Raw genomic sequence first — 20,393 nt, 5'->3', positions numbered from 1 at the left:
CTTTTAAAAGACAACAACCAATTTTTCATGTTTGTTTTATATGTGCGCAGTTAATAAAGGTTTAGGTAGTTTCGACAAAGTCCATGACAAATAAAATTAAATGATAGAATTATTAAGATTTTTGTTTCATTTAAAGGAAACAATTAAGTTCATTTTCTTAAAGTTCTAAGAGACAGTCGTCAGAGACTTCGGCAACGGACATCATCCCAGCAAAAATAGAATCTGTTTTGGCCATCAGTACCGACGGTTTGTCAAATTCAATCACCTACGGTTAACAGATGATTTAGTTTGTTATTAACGTTCACAACTTCTACTGAAAAAATTTGAATACTTTTCCGTCGTCAAGTACAAGAATTTTGTCACATTGAATGACCGTGTTGAGACGATGGGCAATCGTTAGAATTGTACAATTTTTGAAAGCCTCGCGCAATGTTTTCTGCACAAGGAAGTCCGTCTGCGTATCAATGGCCGCTGTGGCTTCATCTAAAAGTAGAATCTGCAACACAAAATGTCGTTTAGCTCGTAACATCTTTGCGACCTTAAAATTCGTTTCAATTGTTTCGCCAAAATTCTTGTTCGCACCTTACTGTGGCGCAAAAGAGCTCTGGCCATACACAGCAACTGTCGTTCGCCCACCGAGAAATTTTCGCCGTTTTCAGTGACTGCGCTGTCCAGCTTTTGGGGCAGCGCTTTAATCTTATCTTTCATATTCGTTTGCTCCACAGCTTCCCAAATGGCCTCGTCAGTGTACTTTTGAAAGGGATCCAAATTATACCTGTGCAGACATAATAATACCGATTATCGATTGCGATTGATTCAATGTAAAAGTAGAATTTTGAACCCACCTAATTGTACCGATGAACAGAACCGGATCCTGAGGGATGATGGACAGTTTCGAGCGAAGATCTTCCAATCCGATTTCTGAAATGTTAATTCCGTCAATTTTGATCAGACCTGACGTCAAATCCACCAGCCTAAACAGGGCGACGCCTAGAGACGATTTTCCCGAACCTGTTCTCCCGACGATACCTAAAATTAAAATAAGCTTGTGAGGTCCTCGTGATTGACAAATAATTAAGGATTGAAAAGGAGCCTACCAATTTTAGCTTGTGGTTCAATATCGAACGAAACGCCATCCAAGACGAGCGGCAAATTATGTCTGTAGCGCATTTTGACGTTGGAAAACTTAATAGCTCCTTTAACCGGCCAATCCTCTGGCGGTCGTCGATCTTTCACAATTGCGGGATCTTCGCTTTCCAAAGTCTTTCCAAATAGAACAGCATTGAGTATTTTTAAAAAATTTCAAATGTCTGCCCTTTGATTATATTTGATTTTACCAAGAGATAAGTCTGCATTCGCTGGACGGAAGTGAAGCGCGATTCCGTTTCGCAAGCTAATCGGACGACGTACTGCATGATTCCTGACAGCTGGCTGGCGTAGGCCAAAGCCAATCCGGCTGAAGCTGCCGGAATAGTTCCTCGTAGTCCAACTATCAATCCTGCCGTTATTCCCATTCCGCAGACTATAATCCCAACCAAATTTTTATAGTTAAAATAATTTCACGAAGTCTAAATTTCTGCTGTAATTTATACCTGTAATAAAATCAAGCCGGACAGACAGCCAGCGGTGACTGCAACTTAAAAGGAAATAAGCCGAAGAGTTTTCGTCCTGCAGGATGACGTACCTTAAAGTACAATTTTTGTTTTTAGCTAGAAATATGAACGCTTAATTCACGGTGAATGTAAACTTACTTGGAGACAAAATGGCGTTGTTTTCCGAAAGCGTGAACCGTACTCAGTCCGTTAATACTGGCATCGACGTGACTGTAGATTGGGGACCGGGAAACGTGTTCCAGTCGCGTCAGATCGCGCAGTCCACGACGGAACACTCGGCTGTACATGGCGAAGATGAGAGTCAAAGCGACCAGAGCGACTAGGAACCAAGGAACGGCCATCACGACAAAGACGATGGACATGATGACAATCAGAATGTTCTGAATCAATGTGTCGGTGGATGACGGAATGCGGCTATCGACTATGCGGCAAACACAGAAACAAAAAGGGATTTGATAAGTTTAGATGTTCATGCAGGTCAAATTAAATAGTATTATTAAATTACTTTCGTCTAAATCGCGCGAAAAGATGTTGATGATTCTTCCGACGGGCGTCGAGTCGAAGAAACGCATCGGACAGCAAAAGATTTTGACAAATAATTTGTCGTGAATTGCGCTCGATGCTCGAAGACATGTCTATTGAAAATCAGTAGAACGCTGTCGGTATAATGAATGAATTATTCGTTTTATTATTTACCTTCATGAAGGAAAAGCTTCTCAGTAAACTGGTGAGCAAGATGACCAAAATGAAGGCTCCGTAAATCGATTGGTAGAACTGAACATCCGGATGAGTCGTAACGCTCATGTAATATTCTGTTTCGTTCCCCACCATTCTTGTCGCATTCTGTAATTTGTCACAGCCAATATTTTCGTTCATTTAAATTGTGGGTGTGACCACTAGTAAGTTTAGATATTACCGTTACACCGTTGTTGAGCCAGTGTGCAAGCCACCATGAGCTGAAGGCTGTACAAAAAGAAATATTTTTAGAGTTCGACTAAATTTTGATATTTAAACATTTGGAGACGTACCGGTGCTGAAGATGTTGAGGATGAAAGTTAAAAGGACCAAACACGAAATGATATAGCCGCCAGCAGACTTGATGTAGAGGTGGAATGTGCTCCACGGGATCGATCCTTTTTCCATTTTCTCGGCTTCCGTCAGACGGCCACTTACTGCGACAGGAACTTGTAAATCCGGAATTATGATCTCCTTGGCGGCTTTTCTGGATTGCGTGGATTCGTTAGTCCCAGTCGAAGGATTCGGCAGATTTAATCCCTTTGCAGGCGAAGTAGGCAGCGATTGAACAGGAGACACTCCGTTAGACCTATACACATTAAAATTAGTCAAGGATAAAATTCCCTATGCAAATTGTGAAACCAATTTGTGTCATTTTATACCCTCCGCTGACTGAACGAGAAATCTCACTTCCTTCTTCTTTAGTTTGCTGGTTCTCCTCTTGACTTAAAAATGTGTGAATGAGTGTCGAGTAAGGTCCACTGCGGCTCATCAAATCCACATGCCGGCCTTGATCCAAGACACGGCCGTCATCCATAAAGATGACTTCGTCACATTGACTTAAATACTGCAATTAACTTTGTTTTTAAAACGAGCGAGTCTCTTAAATTAAAAGCCAAATTACCTGAAGCTGATGAGTCACAAATACTACCGTCTTTCCTTTTAGCGCTCCTCGGATGCATTGCTCGAATATGTGTTTACCGACATGCCCGTCCACTGCACTGAGCGGATCATCCAGAAGATAAATGTCCCTGTAAATTATACATCAAACCAAATGATATTCATTTTTTAGTATTTGATAGAAATATTTCTTTATACCTGTCAGCATAGAGTGCTCTCGCCATGGAAACTCGTTGTCTTTGTCCGCCAGACAGATTGATTCCCCTCTCGCCGATTTCGGTATCATCGCCTGCAGGTAGCACGTCCAAATCTTGACTGAGAGCGCACGCTGAAATCACGTCGTAATACCTGTACAATTGAATTCCGGCGATAAATGCTCGTATTAATCTATTCGAATGATTGGAGCAGGGATATATACCTTTTAGGATCGAAAGCTTCTCCGAATAGAATGTTATCTCGGAGGCTGCTGTTCATGATCCACGCCTGTTGCGAGACGTAAGCGAACGAGCCGTCGACCGACACCCGACCCCGGCTGGTTTTCATGTGACCGAGAATGGCCGACAGTAGGGAAGATTTACCCGCTCCCACCGCTCCGCAGACAGCCACCAGATGCCCCTATAATTAATTAACTAAAGATTAGCCATTTGCTGAATGCCATTTTGAATTTGTTTCGTTTACTTTGGGGATGATTAGATCGATGTCAATCAGAATGGGCGGTGGTGGAAACTGAAGCGGAAGAGGTAAGGTTTCAAGTCCGCCGGCTTTCTGGGTTTTCCTTAAATTTCCATTTGAAAACAACGGTCACTCGAAGATCGGTAAAATCATTTTTAAAACTAAATTCTACCGTTTTCGTTTCTGCTTTTTCGTCTCTTTGGACGGCGGTGCAAAGTGCCAAGCGAAAGTGGCCTCGGAGATGGCCACTGCCACACTCCGATCCAGCGGCTTTTGAAGACTTGATTTCATTTCCTCCAGCCCTAAAACCCTCTTTAGTCAATAAGAAATGATGGCGGTGTTGTTGAGTAATATCAAAAAGGTATAATAGTAAACGAACCTCAAAGCGGGGCCAAACGACGCTGGCTTCGTCCCAGGTCTTTAAAGCTTCACGAGCTCCGTTCAAAGAAGGGCGAACTCGGGCAATCATAACGGCCACAACGGCGAAAGCCTTGGGATGGAAAAGGTAAGATGATCAATTCGATCATTCGTACCGTTTCATATTGCATAATTAATTTACGCACCTCGGCTGGCGACAGCTCGTATCCTAGAGATATGTGGACCAGGAAAGTCACGATGACGGAAAGAACGGGAACAACGGGCGTGAGAGCAACGCTGATTGACTGGACGTAGGCCGTCATTTCCAGTAAGAAGCGTTCACTCTTCCGGATATCTGAATGAGATGATGATTCTCGGTTAGCTATAATAACAAATCAGCTTTTGAATGATATTTACCTGTAATTGTTTTCGAAAAAGGTTTCTCCCAAGCGTACATTTTGATCAGCTTGACGCAGGTGAGAAGCTCTTTCATCAAGGTGACGCGCTTGTCGGTGATGACAATCGTTCGTCGCCGGCAGTATCCTAAATTTTAAATCATCCATTCATTTTTAACAGCCGGTGGGATGATTGACATTTGTTTTCCCTTACCAGTTAATAAGGAAACGCCATATTGAACGGGGTAGTAAAGAAGAAACACGAGCATTCCGATCAGAGCGTGAGGGCCGAGCAAGTAAACGACGTAAAAAGTCGCAATGAAAGCGACAAACGGACCGCCGAAAAGTAACGGGCCTAGACTGCAGACATCGTAAATTCGCTGACTGTCGTTTGCGAACAAGTTGATCACCTAAATCAATGCAATCAGTAGTATCTGTAAATAGTAAATGTGTTTGAGCTTTTTTTTTAATACTTCGCCGATGGATTTATCTCCCAGACTAGAAAGGCGCATCACTTTTTTGAAGAGCATCGTCGTGACGGCCGATCTCAACCGGATGCCCGTTCTGAATAGTTTCGACGAGAAATGCGATAATAAATGCGCAAACTAAAATTTAAACTAGGCATATGTACCTGTAAGACACGCCCCACGACGCTCCAAAAAGAAGAATGCGTATCATTTCAGAGACGGCCATTCCAACGGCCCAAAATGCGCCGTGCCACCAAGGCGCTTCTTCGTCTTGACAAAATCGCAGTAATTGCGTCATAAGATAAACCTATAGATATACCGAAATTATTAATATTTTCCTAACGGTTCAGACGGAGGAAATTTGGCGACTAAGACTCACGGGCCCTAGAAATCCAAAGACTAGGGAGAGAAAATACAAGAAGATGCCCGTTAAAATTCTGGTTCGAGTAAACCTCCAAGCAACTCGTCTAAGTGAAGCCTTTTGAATGCCGTTGCGCAAGACTTCCTCGTTCCACATGAATTCCACCCTGTTGCAATCAGAAATTCCAGATGGAATTTAAAAAACACGATCGAAGTTACAATCAAATCAAGTTTTAGATGTGTTATACCTTTGGGCGCAGTGATCGCACCCGTCTCTAGTTGAACATAAGGGGACATCTTCGGGTTGAAGCCCATATCTGTAAGCCTTTGTCATGTAGGGTCCAACCCAGCTGAATGTCAAATAGGAAAAGAATCCAGCCTGGTCCAATGGCATCTGATCCCGATTTCTGATGGCAAACAAATCAAATAACTGGCGTCAAATTGTAATAACTAGAAAGGTGAAACTTACTTGTTACTCTTTCTAACGGGCATCCAATTTTTTAAAGATGCCTTGTACCTGCCCATGTCTCTGGAGGGCTTGTATTTGGAAGCGGGAGCTCGGCGTTCGTGCCTGTCCCACAATGCTTCCGGCAGAGTCTGATGCAACGTGCCCAGATCGAGGCCTCTGCACCTGCGAACGAAAAGCTGTTAGAAATCTGGTAACAAACTTGAGAAGTTAAAAAAATAAATCAAACAGTCAAATACCCTTCTTCCAAATCGGGAGGGATTTCGCAAGCGAGGTCGACATCGTCAAATGAATCGTCAGAATCGGGCGAATCCGAGAAAACCATTTCGAAAGTGGCCCGGATTGAACTTTGGGGTCGTTAATGCGTCGCGCGTCAGCCCAGCGACAAAGACTTTCTCTCTCTTCTGTCTGCTGTGCAACACAACTGATGAAATGGAAAATAACTAACAACGAATAAACGCCATGGCTTGGCAGACGGTCACTGGACTGGAAGATAAGATCGACAGACTGTGGGGTTCGTATATCCTATACATGTAGTGAACGTAATCTTTGAATGCAGTAATTGATAAGTTGCTGGTTATCTTGTACCGACTAGAGAAGAGTTGCACACACGAGTATAGTAGAACAGGCCTGTTTTAAAATGACGTCATGGGATCAGCATTTGCTTTCCTGTCCTATTAGTGATTGTCACTTTCACACTACCGTGCACTGAATGCGCAAAAATTGAAACAGAAAATCACAAACATTTGTTTGACATTTTTAAAATCGAGTCAAAGAATAAAATCAAGTCCGCCAACGTACACCGCAACAGGAAGTTGACTGATTGAGAGCTTACCATTTCATGACAAAATTGGTTGTGGTGTCAGCAAATTATTAGCACTGTCGACGCCAGCGCACGGCCCTTGATCCCGTGGTGGGCGATGACCTAACTGGCGCAGGCTGTTGGCTCAGTTACGTCGTTTTATTGCCCAGTCAGTCTGTCATTTTTTTTTGGCAACACGAAACGAAATAAACAAGCTGTTGCCGTGCGCAACGCTCTTTCACATGCATCGATGATCGCCAATCGATTTGATATCAACAGAGACTTGGCTGCACTTGCTTTCATAAATATTTCAGATTTAAATCGCCGTAACTATAGTCACAAGGGGCAGCACAGAATCCGTCAACAAACTATCCTTCGCAGTAGCGCTACTGGACTGAAAACATCCAGTGAAAAAATAAAGACCAGGAAAAAGAAGTTGACTGCACTTTTCCCTTTTGGGTTGAATTCAGCAGGGGGGACGGCCCTTACGGTTATTTAGTGACGCAATGCACGCTTTGAGTTTTAACGGAATCTCGTAAAATAATACGTACATGGGCGACAACATTTTCTTTTTTAAAATTTCCTTAACGGTAAGAATGATAACGGTCTGGACAAGGTCAGTGACTCAAATTACTTTTGGTTTTCTACACATGTTTTCTTCTTTTGGTCAATAATTTTCACCACGGGGCCACATTTGTTTTTGTTTAATGTTTAGTACATTTTTCTTCACCTGACTCTCCCCGGCTGCGTAAGCTGTGTGTCAGTAATTGCCGGTAATTGCATTCCGGAAAGCGGAAGAAAAAAAAACCGTAACGTGAGATAAACACAATGTCAATGCTTTTTGGTTGGAGGTTGCAACAAACTGGGATAACAAACTGAGAAGATGGCAACCTCGAACCACTCTACTATAGCAAACCAGAATTATTAATGTATCGCTCAATACAAATCGCTATATTTTCTAAATCATGAAAAATTGCCAACCATTCCATTTATAGCGTTCTGACGAGATTGCCAATGCTGAAATCACCAATAGACTACTTTGTGATCATCCAGGCGGGGAAACTGTTATTTCCGGCATTTCCGGTTATTTCGTTGTTAGAACAAAACATTTTCTTCATGTAAATTAAACGGAAAATGCTGAACAACTGATTTTCCCAGGTTATTTATATGTTATTGCAATCAATCAAAGCGAAGATTGGCAAGAGAGGATTATTATATATAGCCTTAAGGGAGATCTTTTTCTTTTGATGTTGTTATAAATTCAATTTTATCCCAAATAAATCTGTTTGCTGCTTGTTATATTGAATATGATATATTTCATACGATACGAGAGAATGAAATGATGAAACTGTTAGTATACTAATATGTGTGAAAAGAAATCTGTGATGTATTATTCATTTGCGACATTTGAACATTTGATTGTGATCAGATTGTGATGCGCGGTAACATTTGTATTAATTGATTGGTGCAAAATTGGAAATCCAACCTGTTATATCATCCCAGGCCAAACAGAAAACCACAGTTGAGCATAATCTCAGCCCGTAGGCCATGGCGCTGTTGTGAATCTCAGAAAGTTGTCGTTCTAATAGATCCTCGTCGACATTGAAATTAAACAGTCGCGGAGCAGCAGCTGGAATAAGGTCATCAGCACTTGGTGGCTGGTCGTGTTTTAAATACGTAACCGGGCTTCTGCACACGGGACACGTTGCTGATGATACGCTAATCCAGGTAACGATGCAACGGTAACAAAAGACGTGACCGCAAAAGGGTTTCGTTTTGTTGTTGTGAGGGCCCATGCAAATTGGGCATTCGCCGTCGTCCGGAATGTTGGCGAACCTGGCTAAAAATCTATTTTCTTCTTCCTCGTCTTCAAAATAATCTTGATTGCGGCTGACGTTTGCTGCGGGGTTTCTTCTTGTCGTGTAATAGTTTTTTATTGTCAGGTAGAGGTATATGATGGAGACCAGAGCAAGATAGAGATAGAATTCAGTCACCATGATGATGATTAAAGTCACCAACTGTAATATCTCTGCTCCATCGATGATCTGCCAAGCTTTTAGCGCTTGGAAAAGAGACGAAAGTCCAGCTACCAGGAAGGTTGTAGCCCAATAGCCGAGGTAGGCCCAACTAAAGGCGTTGAAAATCCATCGTATGTCTGGTCGACTAGCCGGAATGACGACGAAAATTAGGCAGATGGTGAGGGAAGACCATACGATGGCAACGGAGGCAATGACGCCGGTCCAGGAAAACTCCAGGTAAAACACTCCATGCCAAAAGAGAGCTGAGATAATCCACGTGAAAATTTTGGTCAGGAGCAGGGTGAAAGAGTTTTGTTCAATCATGTTGGTTTTCTAACATGAAAGCTCTATACGGAATATTGTTTTCGCCATATCTCGCTGTTGCCTTTATATATATGCTGTAGACTTTTGGTTGCACTGCAAACCTCCCGTCTTCTGATTTTTCGTCATTTACGATCAAAATCTCAAATGGAAATTAGCAGGAGTTGACATGTTCAGTCAATCAGTTATTTTTCGCATTTTATTCAAAATTAATTTCACACATAATTTGAAAAACAAATATGCAAAATCGAATAGAAAATAAAATAGTAGCTTCAGTTATATCCCTATATGCGATGCGTGCATGGACCAATGTTGCGCCATCTTGTGTTGCTGCTTCATTGCCATTCCGACTGATGATGCAAGCGATCGTTGAAGGGCAAAAGCATTTGGGGGCTTCGTAGGGGTGTTAATATAATTAAATTAAATTAATTAATAATTGAATTCAAATTGCACAACAAATAATTTCGTACCCCTCCATGATGAGACGTAGGTTAGTGAAAAATGCAACGACCCAGTATCAGCAGCAGCAGCATCGGTGTAATAAAGATCAAGTTTCTCTCTGCTCTTTTCTTTCTCTCTTTTCTCCATCAGTGTAGCTATACAACAGTGCATCAGGGAAGACTTATATTGTTTTATTTATTATTTAACCTTTTCGCCGCTGATGTGTAAAGTATGGGACTCTCTATACAGCAGCACCGAGTGTATGTGGGCGGATATACACACTTCCGGTTGTCATCCACAAACTTCCAAGTTATCATCTATATAGCAAACCAGAATTATTAATATATCGCTCAATACAAAATCGTGCTATTTATTTCTATGAAGTTTTGAAACGGAGGGGAAATGGGAAAAAGCTACAAATATGTAGCCCGAAAAAGGACGAGAGTGTGGTGACACTTTACATGTCCAAGCGAATGGCCCAGTCCGGCTTTCTCCCGTTCGTCAACATTGTCGTCGGCAACACGGCTTCCACCAAGTTTTTCGAAGGTTTGGGTTTCCATTTTATCCGTCCGCTCAACGCCATACTTACTAAACCGCCGAGCACCGACCAAACCGCAACATCTGCTACAAATTGATTCTTAGCGTTTGAAGGGGAAAATATTGGGACTGTCATTGTATCAATTTCAAATTTTGGGCCGTTAAATGTATAGGTACTGAAATACTTTTAAACAAGCAGTTTGTAGAATACAGAGTTATAGACGCGCAAACTGTAAACTTTTATTAAATTGTACAGCAGGGCTTGTACGATATTATTTCAACGAAAGAAATGTCAATAAGCGTATACGGTAAGCGATTACGCAAATCGAAACAATTAAACAGGCAATTTGGTGATTCTAGTATTAAACCGGTATTATCGTCTGAAACTGACGAAAACCTCTTTGAGCAATCAAGCTCATTGATTACCTTTTTAGAAAAAACTGGGTCTATCAGTGTGATAGTAGTCATTTGTTCTTTGTTATTATAGAAGACTACACTTAATTAATGTAACCTTGGGTTTATCTAGTGCCACCCGAACAGCCTCTCGGAAGACCGCTCTTAAATTCTCTCCCGTCTTGACCGAGCACTCGACAAAAGCGCTCATGTATTTGCTGATTGCTGCCCCTTCGGCGTAGGAGACCTTGAATGGAAGGGATATTATACTGTTGACTGTGCTGTGTGACCACAACAAAAAGAAATAGAATATTCATACATAGTTTGCATCGGCATCTTTTTTGTTCCGCTTATCTTTCTTTGTTGCTATAAATATTGGAGTGAATAATTATTCAATCACATAGGGCTCGTTTTGATGTTGTTACACATACCGACTAGAACGATTGGCGTGTGAGGACTATGAAGCTTCAACTCGGGAATCCATTTTGATGAGATATTTTCAAAAGACTGTCGATTATCAATCGCGTAACAAAGCAGAAACACGTCCGTCTTTGAAAAAAGAAAGAATTAGACCTAATCATAAAATATTACGTAGAACGTAGCCAAATTACATTGGGATAGGAGAGAATGCGCAACTCGTCGCAGCCTGTGGAGTTGGTAGTGTACGATACAGATAAATGGTAAATAATCCCATCCACTTCAATTAATTTTGAAAAATTATCAAATCTGAAAAATAATAAGGCAAGCATTATTTAGAAATCGCCATCAAGAATAGATCGCATTATATTGTGAAGTAAATATAACTCACGAAGTTGGCTCATGCTCTAGAGGTATTTTTCTGAAACTCTCCTTGAACTTGGTGAAAATGCAATTTTTCCCCACTTCATTATCACCCACGACAACTACCTTCAAAAGGCGATCTCGATTCATATTAGTGTGCGATGCCGAGTTGCTGTAATAGTATAATGTCAAGACAAAATTAATTTTCTGTTACTGTTTGACAAATGTTAAAATCTTGGTTGAAATTTCATCCGAATAATCTTTATTCTTGCATAAAAGTGAATCAAAACAATTTCAACAATTTTAGTTTACCGTTAAAAACTTGTTCTGAATTAGACTGGATTTATGCAAAAAGTTCACAATGTAAAAGTTCCTACAAAGAAATGCAAATAAGATCTGTTTTGGCGTACCTATTAAATCAGACGACTTTCAACATACAAGTTCCGGTTGGGTTGTTTTTGTATCCGTATGTACTTTCACTTCAAGCTGCGGACACGATGAATTAAATATATAAATAGCGTATTATGAAAGAGTTAATTGCTTTCAAATTCACTATATGCCGTAACGATAACACGGTTTCCAAGTGAGTTGTTTACTTCCCATGCACCAAAGCAATTGTGAACCATACATTACAAAAAAAAAAAGCCAGATAGTAAATAACAAGGCCGAGGTTAACCAGTTTTAAAATAATTAGCCGACAATTCCAATATCTTTTATCTCATTTTACGGTTTTCCTTCCGCTTTTCGTCATGGAATTAACGACAAACAGCTCACATGAATCAGACTCCAATGTGCGTACAATGCTAATACTAATAACGCAAAGCCGCTTTGCCGCTTCCATCCAGGAACTCAAACGTTATGCGAACGAATCCTTCCTTCTACGGAATGCGGAATTCAAGGCGGAATTTATGTTATAAAATGTTTCAAGGGTGTAGACTATTTTATTTATTTTTTTAAGTGCGCCCCGCGATGCTCGACATGATGTAGCCATGCAGTGCAAAGCCCATTGTACATAATTTGAACTAAACCTTAAGTCCTTACTAACTTCTTAATGAAAAGGATATTTTCGTTTGTAGATTTAATATAATGTAATTATGTTTATTTTTCCAAACTTTTATAGGTCTTTATGCTATTTTGATTTTTGAAAGAACAAAAAAAATCGCAAACAGCACGCAGGTAGCTAACAATGGTTATCGCTTGCGAGTGTGTGTCTGTTCATCAGACTGTCAGTTGTCGCGTAACAGACGATACGCTAACTAACATCAACAATTTGATCAGTCTAAATAACGGCTAATATTATTTCTCTCAAGCTTTCCACAGCAGCCTCACACCATCTTAACAGAGACGCACACAGTAGGCCTACGTCAGCCTTGGCAAACTGGCAAACGAATTGGCCCGCGAATTGGCGCACGTAGCATAATTTTACATGAAAGAACAAGTCTAGCTGGTAAATCAATTTTCTACTGTGTTCGGTAGCCTAGGTGAAATTATGGATTTTATTTGTCATCCCTTTTTGCATAGAACACGACCAGCCGAGAGATTTGAGAGCCTGTTCCGGCCTGTTCCAATTCCATTTCTGAATGCCTTATAAAATGGAAACTGCCTCTTAATCCACTGGGATCGGTGTACGACACTTTACGCCGAATATACCATACAGATGATGGCTTGTCATGATCACGATCCCGTCAGGACCTTAGGTTGTAGGATAGGACCTTATGATTGACCAGGATAGGACCTTATGTTGGTACAACGGACGCTATGACATCCGCTCGTACCTAAAAGAGTTTGCTTCCTCTCGGTAAATCCGGTACACAATACAATGAAGTGTCGATTATGAACACTAGATGGCGATTGATGTTGTTGATCTCTTCATGGCGAACGAATGTCAAAAGTTATGATTTGTCCTAGCTGTGTTCGAGTTTTCGTTGCTGTTGCAGGTATTCACGAAACATATTCAACTTCAATTTGATATGCAAGCAAGTCTTCTGTAGTGATTACCATAGTTTATTACACATGCCTGTAATTCAATTCTTAGATATTGAGTGTATGTTCTGCTGCTTCAGCAGGCCATATTTGTGGATTATACCAGTTTTCACAACAAGTTTCTACATGTCTGGTATTATTCACAACCTCAGTGTAGATTTGTATGTATATTTTTCTCAGTTACCAACACTTCTAAAGTGTTTATTGTTGATAGTTTTACTAATACATTATTTCTTCCATTCACGGCATTTCCCACCTCCAAATGAAAAGCATGCAACAAACTTCCAGCAGCAGCGGCTGTTGAAATGGAGCTTGTGCAGACTTACAGTTCCACATCATACTTCAATGTGTCATTTGCCTATGTTGGTGTCCATGCAGTGTTGAACAGTTGGGCAAAATAGCCGATGTTGCATGATGACTGTCAGGCATATTTTATCGGCTGAATGTTGTCGTCTCTTGCTAGCTACATGTACCGGCGTTGAGGTAATGCTCGATGCACAGTCTCATTTAATTATTAACTTGTAATTAAATCTCCGTTCTCGTTTCAGTTCAAGAGTTCACCGCCGTTTCATTGACGTGAAACTGAGGAGAGGTTGCTGAACTCAAACATTGACTTTCAATCATGCGCTTTTCAAGTTTTGTGAGTATATCTTAAGACCAGTGCTTCAAATACTGAGTTTTGAGAAAGAGTGACAAATAGATTGCCTGTTGATTGTGTCACTTATTTTGTCAGTTATGGCTTATTGCGGTTTGCTGTCAAAAGTTAAGCTATCTTTTCTTCGAAAATTACCAATGAATTCATAGGTGAACTCGAGTGATTTCGTCTGTAACTTGTCGGTGATGTTCTATTCCGTGTATATGTTGAATAACCTTAATGTTTTTCATCAACTTAGAGTCGAGGAAACGTGAAAGTGGTGCCGCCTATACCATCAACTATTTTGTTCAAAATCACTGTATTCTGCTGAATGTTCCATCGGAATTATACAGGTAACAACCAACACTAGCTTTATATTTCTGAAACATATATTACACATCACATCACGACATATATTCTTCTCATCTTTTATTAGGATTCATCACAATTATCTGCTGTTTGTATTGGACTTGCTCGTTCACCAACCCTGGCATGTACCAAGCTCTCATTCCATCTTCTAGAATACTTTGGATAACTGATCATCACTGATCAGTGGTTTCATGTATAAGTTCACTTGTCTTTATTGCAGTCTAATATGTATTTAAAGTATTGATCTGCGCTTACACCTATCAAATGTTTAAGAGGCAATTTCGTTGTAATACTGACAACTATTTAATGAGAACAACAACAACAACAACTATTGACCGGAAGACGTCCATCCAGGAGTCCATCCGGTTTTGGCATTGGAACGACGGACTGGCAAAGACCCACCCTGAGATGATCGTTGCCTTGAGCACTCCGCCCAACACCAACTTTATCCCTGCCATTGGGCGTCTTATTCCTCACGTCGGAGCGGCTCCGTTCCTCACGCCGTCTGCCCCCACGTCATCTTCTCTCTGCAGCCCATCGCTGCAGTTAACCGCAACAACGTTCCTTTCTGCTGTTCTCCGCCTGATCCTCAATGCCAGTGAGACCACCGAGATCCGTATCGCCGCCGTCTCCACCATGTTCCACGTAAGTCCCAATCCAATCGAATCATAATTAAAAACACCAGTAAATTGTTTTTACTATCAACTACGCCGATTCCAAGCAATCCTTGCATGAAGCCTATTTGAACGTCGCTCGTGATGCTGTAAGAGCTCTGTTTTTACACCCGTTTCTCATTGTGTTCGCATTTAACGGATAAAATGCATCAAAACCTGACTGGTATCTTTAAGTATTTAAGTCCTTTAAGTCATCCTGTTCTCACCACTCGAAATGGCTCTCCATCTCTGGTTTCCGATTTTGACTTTCGATTAGCAGAAGAGCTACTACGAAATGTAAATGGAACAAGAAGAAATATGCGGACATTTTTTTTTTTTCGCGGCTATGCGTCGCGAAGAAAGGAATTGTAGTATTTGCTTCTAAATTGGGTATTTTTAAAGCTAACCAGGCCTCACCAAGCATTTAGTTGTTGAGAAGTAGTTTTGATAGAGTGTTGGATTAAGTTCAAAAATAATTCACGTTTGTTGTCTTTTTCTGGTCCCTCCTCCGTTTTCCCTCAATTAAGACCCAAATTTAAGTAACTTGATCCATCCTGTGATTCACGGTGCTTATAGCTTTGAATGCAATCAGTAGTTTCCCAGAAAATGGAATGGGGGAAGGGTGTTTCATGTTGGAATTGACCCCTCTCACAAAAAAAAAAGGTTCAGAGTGGCTCGGTTATATGTTATTCTGCGATATCGAAAACTAACAGTTAAACTTTCTTAAATTGTATTTTGATATTAGGTATCTGATTTAGGTAGTCAAGGAATATTCAATTATAAAATGTGTAAAAGAACTAAGTTGAAAGGAATTGTGTTTTAGTGTAAATGAGATCAAATTGATAAAAAGCACTAGCTTAAAAAATTAGGTACTCATAGACGCCGATGGGTTAGTGGATAAGGCATCGGCGTCGGCGTTTATCAGGATCTGGTCGCCAGGGTGGCTGATACTGGTTGGAACTCACGGTGACGGCTTCAGGGGGGGTTGGCGGTTAAAAGCGGGATCGAACTGCTACTTGGCAACCTTCGGCATAAGAAACTCGATCCGTTGCATGCAGATTGTTCCTCAGACCCAATTCGATAACGTTTTGTTAGAATTTTCAATATTTCCTTTCGTTTTGAATAAAGACGGCAAATATGGGATGCGTCGTCACCTTAGAATCATGTCAGTGGTTCAAAACTTTGCACATGCAAAACTTTTTTCCAACACAGATTTCCATTTTGTTGTTTAAATCGATTACTTTTCCGCTTAGGATATGAAAAACATTATGTTGTAATTGTTTCAGAAAGTAGAAACTCATTTTGACGCGAGAAAAGATAGCTACTGAATGCTACACCAAGCTACACAGTACACACGACACAAGCCCTTCCAATTAATTAATCAATCACGCTCATTATGGATTTTAAGTTTTTAACTTAATCAGCGCATTATTAAAATGCGTAAAATAATTTCGATTTTCAAATTAAGGCTTGGGGGAAAGTTGTATAATTGAGATAAAATTGAAAGAAAGAAAGACTAGCTTAAAAAAATTAGTAGTAGTATAGACGCCGATGGGTTAGTGGATAAGGCATCGGCGTCGGCGTTCTTTGATTTGGTCGCCAGGGTGGCTGTTACTGGTTGGAACTCACGGTGCGAAGGCTTCAGGGGGGGTTGAAAGTTAAAAGTGGGTTGGAGCTGCTACTTGGCAACCTTCGGCATAAGAAACCCGATCCGTTGTATGCAGATTGTTCCATACTTAGACCAAATCCGACAACGTTTTGTTAAAATTTTCAATGTTTCCTTTTGTTTTGAATAAAATACGACAAATGCGGGATACGTCGTCATATAACAATCAAAGTCAGCGGTTCAAAACTTAAAATATGAAAAAAAAAAATTTTTTAACTCAGATTTCTATTTTGCAATTTATTTTAGATTTCTTTCCTGTTTAAGATTCTGAAAAAACGTTGTTGTAATTGTTTCGTAACGTAGAAACTCATTATGGTGCGAGAGAAGATAGTTGCTGAAGCTACCCAATAGCCCTAATCGCGCAATAGCACAATTCCAATTAATTAATCAAGTTCGTCGTAATTTCAAGTTTAATTTATTTGGCGCATTTTTTAAATTCGTTGAATAATTTCGATTTTTTAAATGAAGGCTTAAGTAAAATAGTATGATTGAGATAAAGTTTTTAAAAATACTAGCTTCAAAAATAAGATAACATTGGGCGCCGATAGCCTAATGGTTAAGGCGTCGGCGCCTACGTTGTCGGATCTGGTCGCCAGGGTGGCAGATACTGGTTCGGAACTCACGGTCACGGCTTTGGGAGAGGTCGGCTGCTGCTGTTAGTTTAGGATAGGGTGTTAGGTTAAGGTATAGGTTAGGGGTTATAGGTCCTCATCAAAGCCTGAACCGTTGCATGCAGACTATTCCTCAACAGACCCATCCGATAACGTTTTGTTAATATTTTCAATAATTTCTTTTGTTTTGAATAAAAGATGCGAGATACGTCTTCACCTTACAATCATGTCGGTGGTTCAAAACTTTGCACATGCAAAATATTTTTTCCAACGCAGATTTCTATTTTGCCGTATTTTTCTATTAAAATTTGATTTCTTTTCTGTTTAGGAGTTGAAACAAACATAGTTTTGATTGTTTGCTGACCTAGAAACTCATTTTGACGTGACAAAAGATAGCTGCTGAATAGAAGCTACATCAAGATTCAAGCTACAGGCAAGCCCTTCCAATTGATCAATCACGTTTGGATTTTAAGTTTAATTTATTTAGCACATTTTTAAATTTCGTTAAATAATTTTTATTTTTAAAATTAAGACGATTAAGACTTAAAGAAAATAGTATAAAATTTGAGATAAAATTGATTGAAATATTTATTAGATCAAGATTTCAATTTTTCATGTTGTTACGGCTTACTTTATTCATCAGACTTGGTCAAATATTTGTTTTTATTTGTTTGTCTCGCAATCAATGTTGGTTCCACGTCGGGCACCCTTTCTACAACCAGCAGTACGCGATGACAAGCAGCACTTCGAGAAGTCTTTTACAAAGTTGAAAACTACTTCGGCGCAAGTAATACCAACAACCACGTTGGTAAGCTGAGTAAAAATCAGGAAAGACGACTCGATAATATCCAGGCGTTCAATCATGACTATAATCATCAAGGGCTCAAGGCGTTGATGTCAGTAATTGAGGTAAACCAAGAAGAAGATAACCAGCCATCACATTCAAAATTTCATGATAACTTAAGTTTGATTTCAAATCATAGACCAGGTGGGGAATCAATACTTGAGAGACTACACAAAAAAGAAATAAAAGATGGATGATGCCAAATGCTTGGGTTGGCCGCCCATATTCAAGTAATCGTCAATCTGATGCCCTTTGAACCAATATACGTAAGTGAAGAAGAAGCAGCAACAGCTGCCCTATCTTTAAAAGTGATCTCCAGTTTAATACAGCTGCCGAAATGGTCAGACACGGATTACGAACTTAATTCGCCCGTTTAGTGTCACTAATTTGCCATTATTTGTTTGAACGCATGCAAAGCATTGGACTCCAACATCCCCACAATTAACCGACACAATTAACCGAAATTCGGACGCTATATTCTTGCCGGAAGGGACAACAGATATTCTACCGGGTAAAATTCCATTGGAACTACTTATGGCTTAAATTTATTCCCTATTTTTATTAAAATGCCAAAATTTTTCCATTCCAGGTTCGCCATCTCTCATATCGGTCTATTACAGCGGTAATCAACACTCAAGTACAACGGCGTATACAAGATTGTTCCTCGTCCAACGGTACGTAATCGATCTGGCATATCTCATGTTTATTCTATCTTAAATGCTACATTAAGTTTTTATTTGTATTTTAAGACCAGTCCTTCAAAAACTGAGTTTTGAAACGTGTCAAACAGATGGCGTGTTGATTGTGTCAGTTATGGGCTTATCGCTTATGGCGGTTTGCTGTCAAAACTTAAGCTATCTTTTCTTCGAAAATTACCAAGGAATTCATGGGTAAATTCGAGTGATTTCGTCTGTAGCTTGTCGGTGATGTGTTCTATTCCGTGTACATGTTGGATAACCTTATTGTTTTTCATCAACTTATAGAGGAGGAAACGTGAAAGTCGTGCAGCCTACCGTCAACTATTTTGTTCAAACTCATTGTATTCTACTGAATGTGCCATAGAAATGATACAGGTAACAAACAACACTAGCTTTATTACATGCTGAAACATAGATTCTTCTCATGTTTTATTAGGATTTACCTTAATTATTGGCTGTATACTTTGGATTTGCTAGATCACCAACCCCAGCATGGACCAATCTCTCATTCCATCCTCTAGAGAACCTTGGATAACTGATTGGTGGGCAGTCTAATATATTTTAAAAGTATTGATCTGCACTTACGTCTATCTAATGTTTAAGAGACAATTTCGAGTGTGTACTGATAAATGTTTTATTATTCTTTTAGATCATGGATATCAAGAACATTGATGGCACCAATTATAAACAAGGTGACTTATTTTTTTGTAATTTACAGGTTCCAAATTACAGGTTTCTAAATTGAAATTACAGACTTTATGAGAACTCGTATGTCATTTCAAGAAAAAGGACAGGATTATGCAGTCAATACGATTCATTGTTTGCTAACCGTTGGCTGCCACCATTGATTCTCCATTTTTACTTCCTTAAACGGGCCCTCTTGATTTGAGGTATTGTTTTCTGTTGCTTCAATTTTTTGAAATTATTGTCATCCAAAATAAATGTTCTTTCTGCTTACAGGGTAATCCTTCGCTACTTATCGTGGACTTCATCCATTGCTGAACACCGACGAGAGCATGCAGTCATTCAAGACTGATGAATTGTGTAGTTAGCAAAATTACAAGTGCATATGTGGGCTCCCTTCTTTTCTGTGGCCCTGTTTCCCTAACTAACCACTAACCAACGCCCGCCGGTGGTCACTCACCCGCTGTGAAACCAGGAGGAGGGGAGGGCTCTGGTCGAACGGGGACTTGGAAGGCGCATGATCCGATGAAAACTTTTGGAGGGTCATGAGTCTAACCCGGAAGCCTAGTATGACTACATCTCCCCAGTAAAACTGGCCTCGTACTTCTCTCTTCTTCTCGGTCCAGATACTATCTCTGGGGGCCGTAGACAAAACCTACAATTGCATGTGCGAGTTAAAACAAAGCAACCCACTACCCAATGAAACAAAAAGCCATGGTTTATTTTTTGCGGAAATCTGCATCATTCAAGATACAAATTTTTCTAATTCAACAACTCGCGTAGCATTTTGCATCTAGTCTATTAGTGCAAATCGCGATTCCATGTGTTTGGTAGTTAAGAAAATGGTTGTTTAAAAAACAAACAATGGGGTGTTCTGAGTAGCCCAAAAAACTCACCATTGTTTGTTTTTTAAACAACATCTTCTCAACTACCAAACACAAGGATCGCTATTTGCACCAGTAGACTAGATGCAAATTCGACAGAAATTTTGAGT

The 20,393-nt window shown here is 40.1% G+C and overlaps 2 protein-coding genes and 3 long non-coding RNA genes across 10 annotated transcripts; 3 read left to right on the top strand and 2 right to left on the bottom strand.

The window, feature by feature from the left end:
* Positions 1–127: 127 nt before the first annotated feature.
* LOC124208309 (ATP-binding cassette sub-family C member 5-like) lies at positions 128–7,158 on the bottom strand. Of its 3 annotated transcripts, XM_046606082.1 has the most exons (30): positions 6,801–7,158; positions 6,554–6,673; positions 6,205–6,490; positions 5,969–6,130; positions 5,748–5,906; positions 5,519–5,666; positions 5,304–5,446; positions 5,146–5,236; positions 4,887–5,082; positions 4,695–4,820; positions 4,484–4,632; positions 4,300–4,410; positions 4,093–4,232; positions 3,927–4,023; positions 3,667–3,863; positions 3,447–3,596; positions 3,253–3,379; positions 3,011–3,195; positions 2,642–2,937; positions 2,530–2,576; positions 2,310–2,456; positions 2,119–2,248; positions 1,752–2,034; positions 1,593–1,684; positions 1,338–1,522; positions 1,098–1,263; positions 846–1,029; positions 583–775; positions 332–496; positions 128–265 (listed from the first exon to the last, which is right to left on the bottom strand). In XM_046606082.1, exons 3-30 carry the CDS (start codon positions 6,288–6,290, stop codon positions 158–160), a joined length of 4,263 nt encoding a protein of 1,420 aa, XP_046462038.1. In that variant the 5' UTR covers positions 6,291–6,490; positions 6,554–6,673; positions 6,801–7,158; the 3' UTR covers positions 128–157. The 3 variants fall into 3 exon arrangements, with proteins under 3 accessions (XP_046462038.1, XP_046462037.1, XP_046462039.1); XM_046606081.1 differs by having other exon boundaries at positions 6,554–7,134; XM_046606083.1 differs by lacking the exon at positions 6,801–7,158 and having other exon boundaries at positions 2,642–2,925; positions 6,554–6,775.
* A 2,428-nt stretch (positions 7,159–9,586) lies between these two features.
* Positions 9,587–11,874, bottom strand: LOC124208308 (ras-like GTP-binding protein RhoL). Of its 2 annotated transcripts, none has more exons than XR_006880419.1 (6): positions 11,668–11,864; positions 11,286–11,429; positions 11,089–11,203; positions 10,797–11,026; positions 9,755–10,724; positions 9,587–9,702 (listed from the first exon to the last, which is right to left on the bottom strand). XR_006880419.1 is itself a non-coding variant. In XM_046606080.1 (6 exons), the coding sequence occupies exons 2-6, from the start codon at positions 11,405–11,407 to the stop codon at positions 10,566–10,568; spliced, it is 561 nt and encodes a 186-aa protein (XP_046462036.1). In that variant the 5' UTR covers positions 11,408–11,429; positions 11,668–11,874; the 3' UTR covers positions 9,898–10,565. The 2 variants fall into 2 exon arrangements, 1 of the variants encoding a protein (XP_046462036.1); XM_046606080.1 differs by lacking the exon at positions 9,587–9,702 and having other exon boundaries at positions 9,898–10,724; positions 10,797–10,843; positions 10,909–11,026; positions 11,668–11,874.
* Positions 11,875–12,583: 709 nt separating this feature from the next.
* Positions 12,584–13,450, top strand: LOC124208307. Its single transcript, XR_006880418.1, has 3 exons — positions 12,584–12,704; positions 12,779–13,194; positions 13,293–13,450. It is a non-coding gene; the product is annotated as an uncharacterized LOC124208307 (long non-coding RNA).
* Positions 13,451–13,521: 71 nt separating this feature from the next.
* LOC124208305 lies at positions 13,522–19,039 on the top strand. Of its 2 annotated transcripts, XR_006880414.1 has the most exons (9): positions 13,522–13,723; positions 13,789–13,880; positions 14,134–14,227; positions 14,311–14,888; positions 17,502–18,082; positions 18,157–18,528; positions 18,607–18,691; positions 18,767–18,907; positions 19,001–19,033. It is a non-coding gene; the product is annotated as an uncharacterized LOC124208305 (long non-coding RNA). The 2 variants fall into 2 exon arrangements; XR_006880415.1 differs by lacking the exon at positions 18,767–18,907 and having other exon boundaries at positions 19,001–19,039.
* LOC124208306 lies at positions 19,036–19,882 on the top strand. 2 transcript variants are annotated; one of them, XR_006880417.1, is made up of 5 exons: positions 19,036–19,090; positions 19,152–19,282; positions 19,365–19,407; positions 19,469–19,605; positions 19,676–19,882. It is a non-coding gene; the product is annotated as an uncharacterized LOC124208306 (long non-coding RNA). The 2 variants fall into 2 exon arrangements; XR_006880416.1 differs by having other exon boundaries at positions 19,037–19,282.
* The last annotated feature ends 511 nt before the right edge of the window (positions 19,883–20,393 follow it).

The sequence above is a fragment of the Daphnia pulex genome, chromosome 11 (genome assembly GCF_021134715.1).
Source record: "Daphnia pulex isolate KAP4 chromosome 11, ASM2113471v1".
Taxonomy (NCBI): Eukaryota; Metazoa; Arthropoda; class Branchiopoda; order Diplostraca; family Daphniidae; genus Daphnia; species Daphnia pulex.
The sequence above is the reverse complement of the archived record's forward strand: the minus strand, read 5'-3'. Positions and strand labels throughout refer to the sequence as shown.